General features: G+C 31.3%; 1 protein-coding gene across 1 annotated transcript in view; it reads right to left on the bottom strand.

The window, feature by feature from the left end:
- LOC140440000 (solute carrier family 53 member 1-like) overlaps positions 1-6,238 on the bottom strand; it is a 24,516-nt gene extending 18,278 nt beyond the window's left edge. The window contains exons 1-3 of the mRNA XM_072530228.1: positions 5,820-6,238; positions 2,665-3,054; positions 250-511 (exon numbers count right to left, since the gene is read on the bottom strand). Of these exons, the coding sequence (XP_072386329.1) occupies positions 250-511; positions 2,665-3,054; positions 5,820-5,888 (721 nt within the window). The 5' untranslated portion in view covers positions 5,889-6,238. The remainder of the gene's footprint in view (positions 1-249; positions 512-2,664; positions 3,055-5,819) is intronic.
- Between the last annotated feature and the right edge of the window lie 5,275 nt (positions 6,239-11,513).

Here is an 11,513-nt window from a genome sequence, read left to right as displayed (position 1 = left end):
TTTCTGAACTGAGCATTTTTTCGGGATCACTTGCCCAGCTTACCAAGAAATTAAAACGAAAATTAGTTTACAAGATTCAAAATCAATGAAGATAAAACCAAATACATTCAAAGAGATTTTAATACATGCCGCAGCCGCAGACTAACGTAATGGAATAAGGTGTAGATATGAAGGAACCCTTCCTATCTATTTGTCAATAAAAGAATAAGAATCTTTATAAAACTTAGACAATATTTGAATTTGAATTACCTGATAATACCGCAGCAATCAGCAGTACTATAAATGAACCCGAGAAGAGGCCCACTTTAAATGTAGTCCATGGTGACTGTTGTTCTCCTAGAGGAGGAACTCTCAACCTTTTCATCGCTTTTTGTCTGTCACCTCCTTCTAATTCATTGGTAACTGAATTTTCTGTATCGTTTATCAATTTGTCTATATCCTTATTCGTGAAAAAGTGTGAAGTCTCTACGTGTTCCTGCCTCCATTTTGCACCTACATCTGTTGATAATAGCTAAACATATTAAAAGTTATTTAGACACTTTATAAAAAACAATATACAGGTCGCTCAAAGTAGCTGTTCTTCTATACTCCTTCGGAATATACATTGAATGGCATTGAAGTCAACTTTCATTGCCGTCTAACTCTCCTAAAATTGTCCATTGTTAAGAGAGTTAGTTCCTACAATATTACTAGTGCACATCCTGGTATCAGCGGAAAAGCTACTTTGGGAGAGCTGTAATTGTATAAACTACTCGAAAAGTAAAAAAAAAATAAAATTAATCCGATGGAATCCATATATTATGTTAAAAACTGATTTTAGGGTTGAGTTGAATCGACCTGCTGGATATAAGTGAAAACAAATTCAAGCGAATTATTCATAGGAATGTTAAAATGTATCAAGCGTCCAAATATTTTCAATGCGACGTCAGAATACGAATCATCATGTAAATGTTAAATCGTTAAGCAAATGTAAACTTTTGTTTAGATTTGGACAGTTAGTCAGCTAAATTGTGATATAGGTATTTACTTGACACGACTGTATAGACGGCTATAACAGTTGAAATGTGTAGTATGAGATACTACAAAAAGATCCTCATCTATTAGGGATTCATCAGTTTTTTAGTAGAACTCTTTTTAAATAAACAATCAAAACGCCAAACAAATTATGTTGCTCATAACTTACAAACTTGTCATTTAGAGATTTGATTGAACAGGTAATTACATGTACAACATGCGATATTTTAAATTGAGGGGTTTTTGTTTTTAGTTTTGTAATTTATTTTTAAGATTGTGTCCTTGCTATGAGCAACTGTAATGTTATGTTTAGACAAAAGATTTGCAAGGTTCTGATAAACCTTTTATATAGGGGAGAGACATATATGTATTCAACAATGATTCACACAAAAAAAGATCTGAATTCTATCAATAATAAAACTGACTGATGTCAGTCTTTCCATATTAATACAGTGTAGGTAAAAGTTTATGGTCGGTATGGACCTTACGTGAGATGGAGTGAGAAACACCTGTTTAAAAAGAGATACGTATATTAGGTCCGCCCTTTATATTGTCGAAAATGCATTAGTGGAAATAATAAAAGAGGGAAAGTTCAACGTTGCCAAACTTATTGGTTTTATTTGACTTGTCTTTTTAGCATTGGAACAATGTTCTAAAATAATCAAATTTGGGCGAATTGATTTAAATGGCAGCTTACTGTTTTTTATTGGGAATATGCCACAATTTTCCTTTACAATAAGTTTAATTAAACATTTTGATTTCCACATCGGAAATCGTTTTATATAAATAAAATTTGTTAATGTTTCGTATTTTAAGTACGATTTCCAAATTGGAAATCTAAACATCATAATAAGCTTATTTTAAAGTCACATTGTGCCTTATTCCCAATATAAATAATAAACTGTATTATGATGCCACAATAAAAAAGGTTCATACAAAATTATTTATTATTATTTATTAAAAATAATTCCAAACAATTAGAAATTCTAAACCAAATTCTTACGTAATTAAATGTTCAAACAGACCACCAAATTGTAACAAACAGTAACCAAATCGCGGCGTTGGACGAATGGCGATGGTGCGAAAATTATCTTGTTTTATTCAAAATTGGGTTACAATTTCGTCAAATAAAAATTCGAATCTGTAAATTTTTCATGGATTTATGAAATTTTGTACCAGTATTTGTGTCAATTAGTGTTTCATTTTTAATATCATCATCCAGTTTTGAATGACAATATAACCGCGCCACTGATCGCCAATTTTTTGAATCAATTCAATATTTTAATTATGTAATAAGGCAACCCTGCCGCTGTTCCTTATGTATAAGCTGGATCGGAAATAATCTTCTGGAGTTCACTAATTGCCGTGCATAAGGAATATGGAGGGGAGACCAAGGGGAAATATGATTGTTTTCTTTGTCTATTCGCTGAAAATATGATTTTATATCTGTGTTAGATATCCTGTTAAATAATTCTACTATACCGACCATAAACTTTTACCTACACCGTATATATATATATATATATATATATATATATATATATATATATATATATATATATATATATATATATATATATATATATTCAAAAATAGAATAAAAAAATATTTAGTCATTTAAATTAAATTTAAAAAATAAAGCATATTTACCTTGTCATGTTTTTTCAGAATTTTTCTGAATCCTGTATGATTTAAAGTTTGGTAGTTCTGAAGTAAAATTAAACTTAAATAAAATTCGCTAAAAGCAAGTTTAAGTTCCTGTAATTTCCTTGTAGGAACAATCCTTCGGTTTCCACTTTTTCTCTTGCCGAGATTCATATTGTTTAAAGAATCTTTTAGTTCACTATGAAGACTTGCGAATTTCCTAGTGGCCTCGGCCATTTTTTCCGAATAGAATGTGTTTATTTTCTTCAGTTCTTTATCGCAGTAGAGAAAAAATTGTTCTTCAAAGTTTGCTAGATGTCGAGTAACTATTTCTGGTTCTACACTTTCTGCAGAAGGTGCTTCTTCTACGGTCAAGTAGAGCATACTTTTCATTTCCTGTTAAACCAAAATATAATTAACATAAGAGGCACAACATATGAAAGTACTGTTTTATAAATTTATTTTGTACATTGCAAAATAACATTAAACAAATTATATTAAAGTAGAGCACAAACTTATATAGCCCGTTATAACTGTATCCCTTTCAAAGATAACGGGTCTAATAATCCCTCACCCTCACTATATAACCTCCAATTAATAATTTTATCATAAGTCGTAATATTAAAATGGATCGGCAAATAAGTGAATATTGTTTGTTTATTTATTTACTATTAACCCCATTAGTTACCAATAATTGGAATTATGTCATATTACTCCAATAACGAGTCAATTGGAGTTTATGATGCTATTGCAAGCTGTAAAAATTGATTATGTGCGGGGCCAGATGCTATCCCGGCTTATTTTCTGAAAAAATGCTTATATGCACTTACAAAACCAATTGTGTTTATTTTTAACAGATCACTTGGTACTGGTTGCTTTCCCAGTCTCTGGAAGAAAAGCTTTTTCAAGGTGATTTTTAAATCAGGTGCAAGAAATGACATATCAAACTATCTAGCTGTCTGCAATTAGTCAGAACTGCCCAAGTTGTTTCATTGTTTGGTTAGTAAGAAATTGACATGGAATTTTAGGGGCATTTTTAATCCTGAACAATTTGGCTTTATGACAGGAAGGTTGACTGATGCCAATCTAGTTTTGTATGTCAATCATGTATATAACAGCTTTAAAGAGGATTCAGGTTGACTTGATCTATACAGACTTTTCCAAAGCATTTGATCAGGTCAACCATGGGGTCCTCTTACAAAAACTAAGAGCTTTGGGTATTGTGGATCCCTTTTTTCAATGGATTTCAGAATTATTAGTGATCATATGCAGGTAGTTAATTTAAGAAGTGAAGGCTCATTTGAAATAATGGTACCATCAGGGGTGCCACAAGGCTCCCATTGGGGCCCTGTTTTATTTTGCTTGTCTCTGGTCGATTTAGTACAAAAATCAAAAATTGTACTGTTCTTATGTTTTCTGACAATGTATAACTGTTTAGAAAAATTCAATCCTGGAATGATGCTGTCCTATTACAGGAAAATATTGAATCATTTTATGATTGGTGCAGTGTAAACAAAATGTAGCTTAACATAAACAAATGTCATAAAATGACATTTTTGAGGCAAAGAAAACCAATTACATTTGTTTACTCTATAAATAACTTGCCATTGACCTCTAAAAATTAAGTATCAGACTTGGGAATCAGGTTAAATACCAAATTGTTATTCTCAAGCCACATCAATTAAATAATGAACAGGGCGATAAAAGTACTGGGGTTTATCCAACACACATCTGTAGACCTGTCTTTGTTCACATTTCTAAGACTTTATTGCGGTATTGTTAAGCTCATTGTAGAGTATGGATCAGTTGTACGGTCCTCGTCATACAACTGTTACATTGAACAGATTGAAAGGGAAAATAAATTTTTGAGGATAGCAGCTTTTAGGAGTGGATACCAGAGAAAGGAATATGACTATCAGTGGATAAGAAATAGTATTGATTTACCAACACTTAGTCAAGGAGGGCATTGTTAAATTTATGTTTCCTACATCAAGTCATTAATGCTATTATATATTGTGCTCAATTGTTATCACTCATTAGTCTCAAAGATCCCAGCAGAAACAATAGACAATCGGAAATCTTTTCAGTGCCATTTCAACACACTTATTATGGTATCAATGAACCAACTACAAGATTGGTACAGAGTGCTTATAGCCTGCCAAGACAAATAAATATTTTTGACTCCAAAATTTATTTATTTAAAAAACAACTGAAAAAAACAAGTGTTGCTTTGTTAAAACTTTTGTAAATGGATTCTGTTAATAAATAAATAAATAAATAATGCATATGATTCTTAATGCAGTTAGTTATATCAAGTTCTCAATGCTTAAACCTTAACCAACTTAATACAGAAAACAAACCAAATAAAATTTAAACATAAGTAGTATTATTTATACCAAAGTTTAAAATTTACTGCCTTATCCATTTGACATTGGATACATCTAGAATGACCTAGTAAAATCAAAAAGTTGTCAATCTCCTTTGCCTTTTATCTAGCCAATTTGGATAGCAAAGTATCTATGTAAAACTAGTTTTACCCAATTTTGGGGTTTACCCATAACATATATAATAGCCTACATATCTAAAATACCCATCCTTTTATTTTTAAAATATTATATCTGGATTTCCGTAGAGATCTAGAAGGGATTTCGAATTTCTTCTACATATAAAAGTTTCTACATCACATGTAACATTTTTATGGAATTGTTTGACTTCTTCATTTTTTCATTAAGTATTCTAATCTCAGTTTTAATTGGATTTTTTATGTTTCTGGGATCTATTGTAATATATCCATTTAAAATATTGCAACAATTAATTTTTTATACTATTGTTTTCTTTATGATTTAATTTTTGTTCCTGTCTTTTTTAAGGAAAAATAGTTTACTACGGTTTATTACACTATCATCGATTCATTCTTATCATAGAATCTGTATTGATAGAGGTTTTACACTATTTACTTTGGCCTTGATTAACTTTTACAAAACTTAAAAACGGAGTTAACATTAATTTACATTGTGTTCAATTGTTTAAATTTAATTCAATGTTTTTTCTTAAATACTAGTGGTCATTTCCTAATACAATCTATACAACTCAGATGATTTGAAGTTTTTTATACCACATTTAAAAAGTATTAAGCCCTTTTAAATATAGTTTTTACTTACCTCGTAACTTATATATTGTTTCCTCCATTCTGGCGTAATATGAGCTGAAAGATGTTCTGCAAATTTCATTTTTAATCACTTGATATGATTTCTCACTCCAGGAATTAATATAGTCTATCTGTACATTTATCTCATGACAAAAGATCCTAGGTGCTAAACAAAAGGCAAATATGTAAATATTGGATCTTGTAAATTTGGATTAAGTAATGATTGCATTTGTTCCTGAAATTTATTAGTCTAATAAACTGTTCTAAAGCTACCGAATGTTGACACTGAAAATTAATCAACAAATGCAAATTCAAAGGTATTTTTAATTATCTATAGAGTACCTCGTGATCAAATGAGTACTGTCGAATGTCGAATGTGTCGAAGGTAGTCGAAATAGATTATTTCAAATTGTTTATTTTTATTTTTTATAAATATTATATATTATAGGGTTATGAATGAACAGAAAATTGTGACAGAAACAAAAACTAATTTATTACCGAATTGCGGCAGTTGCGCCAAATGTAGACAACTTACAGTTTAACCGTGGCAACATTGTCTAAGTTTTTGGAAATTAATAATAATGTCTAAAGAAGAAAATGCCAATAAAATTTTAAAAATCGTAGGAACAAGCTGAATTTTGCTGAGAGTGTCAATATTGGGACCCCAAAAATATGCAAAAAAGTTTAACACTTTTACCCCCTAAAAAGCTCACTCGTTGGGGGAGAAAAACGAAAAAAAATCGATTTAACAAGAATCTGTACGCCCTATAAAAAATGTTTCAAATAAAAAATGTAGCTGAGATAATTTTAAACAAAAATGTTTATTAGCACTTTTTATATAGAATGAACCGTTCTCTTAGTAGACGAGCGGTATATCCCTAAAAAATCGCTTTGAAACGGAATTATATACCGCACCAATTATTTTTTATTAATTAATTAAGTTTAAAAGTATTTTTTTATTTTTCCAAGTGGGCCTGGAAGTTGTTATTAACAAATAACTTATAACAAAAAAAAAGAAATTCACGAATCGCTTCGAGTAAAATTTTTTTAGACATATCAAAATAAATACTTTTTCTCTGTTTGGTCATTTTTCGAAAAATGCTGCCTTTTCCAGTTATTTGCAATTTTTTGTTGAAAAAATACTCTAATTAATGATTTTTGAGATTTTTTTAAAAGTATTTAATGAAGTAGGACTACTTTGACAAAGATAAGTGGTTTCTATCTTGCTAACAACATTGTTTTAAATTAAAACAAAGATTAATTTATATTTAAATGGGAATAAGCCACAATTAAAGGTTAAAATACGTTTATTGACGTTTCAATTTCCACTTCGGAAATCGTTCTCAAAATACAAACATTAGTAAATTTACTAATGTTTGTATTTTGAGAACGATTTCCGAAGTGGAAATTGAAACGTCAATAAACGTATTTTAACCTTTAATTGTGGCTTATTCCCATTTAAATATAAATTAATTTAAAATGCCACAAGAAAATAGCTTCAGAACAATATTAAAACAAAGATTTCTAAGCGCCGCGACCGTACGAACATAATATGGTTCTTCTACCCTATGGTTGGTATTGAAGTCACATGAAACCAATTTGATATCTGGATTTGCCTTCTAGCACTTTACCAAATGTCTATTAGTGACAGTTCGTATTATCTGTTCATCAGTCAGTCGAGTCGAGATAATGTTCCATTACTAACTTTTTCAAAAATTAAAGTATATTTAGTTGCTAGGTTTCGGTGTTGACATTTTCCATTCATAACATGATGTCTGTCAACATTTTAAGTTTTAAAAATTTTACAGCCGTCAAAAGCAAGCAAATTTTGTGTTTTCGGAGAAATTGAAAAAGTCGAGTATTTTCGGTGATTAAGCTCCTCCACAAAAAGGGTAAAACGAATGTGCAAATCAAAGCCGACCTGAACGAAGTTTATGGTGAGATTGCACCTTCGTTAGCAACAGTAAAATTTTGGAAAGCTGAATTTATTCGTTGTCGTACGAGTGTTTTTGATGATGAGCGTCCCAGGAGGCCAAATGAAGTCACCACGCCGGAAATGATCAACAAATTCCATGACATGATTATGGCAGATCGTCGAATTAAGCTCCCCGAGTTAATAGAGGTCCTAAACATTTCCTATGAATGCGTACACAACATCATTCACCATCATTTGGACATGAAAAAGCTATCCGCGCGATGGGTGCCGCGTTTGCTGACAATCGATCAAATGCAAAAACGTGTGACCACTTCGGAGACGCTTTTGGTGATGATATCGCGATGATTTATCACCGTTAATGAAACCTGGGTGTATTATTACACACCGGAAACCAAAGAACAGTCGAAACAGTGACGCAAACGCGGCGAAGGGCCCCCGAAGAAGGCAAAGAGTGCACATTCGGCCGGCAAAGTGATGGCGACTGTTTTCTAGGATGCGAAGGGCATCATCCATATCGACTACTTGGAAAAAGGAAAAACAATCAATGGTGAGTACTACGTAGCATTATTGGATCGATTCGATGCCGAATTGAGTCGAAAATGCCCCGGTTTGGAACGCAAAAAATTGCTCTTTCACCAAGACAATGCACCGGATCACCGATCGGCCGTCACCATGGTAAAATTACACGAGTTGGGCTATTAATTGGTTGAACATCTACCGTATTCCCCAGATCTTGCTGCCAGCGATTATTTCCTGTTTCCAAACCTAAAAAAATGGCTCGGAGGACGCCGTTTCGCAACAAATGATGAATTCGTCGCTGAAACTTCGGCCTATTTTGAAGAGCTCGAGCAAAAGTACTGTTCGGATGGGATGAAAAAATTGGAACATCGTCTTACTAAGTGTATCGAGCTAAAAGGGGACTATGTTGAGAAATAAATTGATTTAATTCCAAAAAAACACAGTACTATCTTATTAGATGAAAAAGGTAAAATTATCCTCGACAACAAGAAAATAGAAAGATAGAAATAATACATACATGAATTATTTAAAGATTCATAGACAAATAGGAATCATAGAATTATGCAATAGTATAAAAACTGGGACCAGTATAACAAAAAAGAGTATACTTTACTTTATTAATATCAAGCACTAACATATATTTTACACATTATATACAAATTATTTGAAACTAAAATATTTTTTACATTATCAACATGAGATAACAATTAAAATTTCTTTTTCTTTGGTACAACAGCTGTTGCAGTTTTTATTTGGAGTGTTTTCGTCACCAGCGCCAGAAAATTGCCGAGTTTCCGGTAATTCCACTTTTTGAGATGGAAAATCGGATTTTGTGGGTCGAATGTTACTATTAATAGTAAATTGGGATATTCTTTGTCTCTCCTCCATACGAAAGTTCTTTTTCTTAGCCGCAGATGCAACATTCAGGTGTCTGGTCACTTCTTTGCTTTGGCAATTTTTCTGAGTATTATATGTTGGGACATTTTCATCATCCTGATTTTCATCAGACGGTACATAGGTATTTCTAACTGGATATCTGTTGAGATTCGTTTTTTCATCAACATAAAAGGCCGTGTCAATTTGTTTTTCTGTCTGGATAATTCTCATGATGATGTTGCAAGCATGGTTCTTCTACCCTATGGTTAGCATTGAAGTCACAAGGAACCAATTTTATATCTGGATTTGGATTTACATTTCTTCGTATCAAATGAGCACTGTTATAAGGACACATTATCTGCTCCTCGGGGTCGAAATAATCTTCCATTATTATTCAACTTTTTCTGCACATGATGATAGTTGCTATCATCAAGTCCTCGTAGACACATCGTCTCAGGACCAGCAACTTCATGTGGAGTCATACGTCGCTATGTTACCATATCCACTGGTAACTCTAACATCTTAAAATATAATACCAAATAATGTAAACCAAATTGTATTACATAAATTTTAACGGGTTTTTACCCTGATATTTAGTAGCTCAAAACATGTACACCTAGACACTGATGATGGAACATGGTTTCCGAAAACGTTTTGTCTTCATGACATAGCCCGTTTGGGTTTTTAATTTATATACCTTTTATAAAGGATTTTTGCTTAAATTTTTTACTTAAAATGATAATTGTCATTCTAGGTTAGTATTATCAGACATTTTACAGTGAAAATTTAATTTTCTATTTATTGTCATAAAAATATTTTAAATATGCCGAGATATATCGAGAAAGAACAAATACTAATATTAAAATTATTAAATTATTTTCAATTAGAAAAAGAGGGATTACGATCCTGCAACTGTGTCAAATTTAAACATTCTTAAAATCCTATATGACGTCAAAATTAGTGACGCACTGAAAGAAGGGTTTGGGACAGACTGTATAGTATTTTTCATACAAAAATGCGTGAACCTCATTTCAAGATTTACGTCAGAACTCCACAGCGTTGCCAAAACATCGGAATAATTAGTAAGTGTGGAAGTTTTAAAATGTCAACTTGTCAAACTGATATATTAACAGTAAATACACTTAGTTTTAAGATTACTGCAACACACTAAAATACATAAGAAAACATTTTAATACAAAATTATATATTCTAAATTTTAAACTGACCTCTTTTAGAACATTAATAGTAAAACCGTCCCGCCATTATTTCTTGTTCAAAATAATCTTATGAAAGCTTATCAGCTTTCTACAGACGATTTAGTTGTTTTGGCGTAGCACAATCACAATATACAACAATAATTAGTTTTTAAAGCTATTAATCTAAATTTAATATGTATTTATAAATACAATTTATTAATATATAATATATGATGATCAAATTGGGTAAGAAATCAAAACAAACAAAATTCTTACCCTAAAACAGCGTCAACACTTTTAATTTATTTTATTTTAATTTATTTAATTAAAATTATTATTTTGTGGAATATTAGACTCAAAGAGTTATTTCATGAAATTTATATTAATAATAATAACAAATGGTTTTGGTTATTTAAGCAATATAATTCTAAAATTCCCAATATAATGATGATTACATTTTTCTGATTATTATACCATGTTGACGCCTAAGAAAGATCGAGCAGTTTCGTATTATTAGCTGTGTTAGGAAAATTTTAACTCTAACGTTGACGTTCTGAAAATTTTAAATATAAGTGACGTCACTTTATATAACTTGTGACGTGCACGTTTTGTTATATGAAAAATACTATAACATGCATTACTTCTTTTTCTTCTTGATTTCTGTGCTTAACATTGACAGGTTCACTGACATTCGACTCTGTGATTGTGGGTTTTTTTCAGTTTGGTTTTAAACAATTTTCAAGCTTACTATCGTTCATCGTTAATTGAAAAATTTTCAATCAACATTACTGTACATATATAATCACAGCACAGCCATAGGACATTCCTACTAGGTCTCTGCAGTGTGTAGAGTTGGAAGTGAAAGTGAGCTCTAGTGACTAAGAGTATAGTACCAAAATAGTACATTTATTATCAAGTTTTGTTTTTATAGAAAAGTTAAATAATAATGGAACATTATCTAGACCCTGAGGAGCAGATAATGTGTCCTTATAACAGTGCCCACTTGATACGAAGAAAGGTATTTAATACCCATCTGGTAAAATGCGAGAAGGCAAATCCAGATATAAAATTGGTTCCTTGTGACTTCAATGCTAACCATAGGGTAGAAGAACCATGTCTGCAACATCACCATGAGAATTGTCCAGATAGAAAAAAAATTGACACGGCCTTTTATGTTGAT

Source organism: Diabrotica undecimpunctata, chromosome 4 (genome assembly GCF_040954645.1).
Source record: "Diabrotica undecimpunctata isolate CICGRU chromosome 4, icDiaUnde3, whole genome shotgun sequence".
NCBI lineage: Eukaryota > Metazoa > Arthropoda > Insecta > Coleoptera > Chrysomelidae > Diabrotica > Diabrotica undecimpunctata.
Note: the sequence above shows the minus strand (reverse complement) of the source record. Positions and strands in the feature narration are given on the sequence as shown.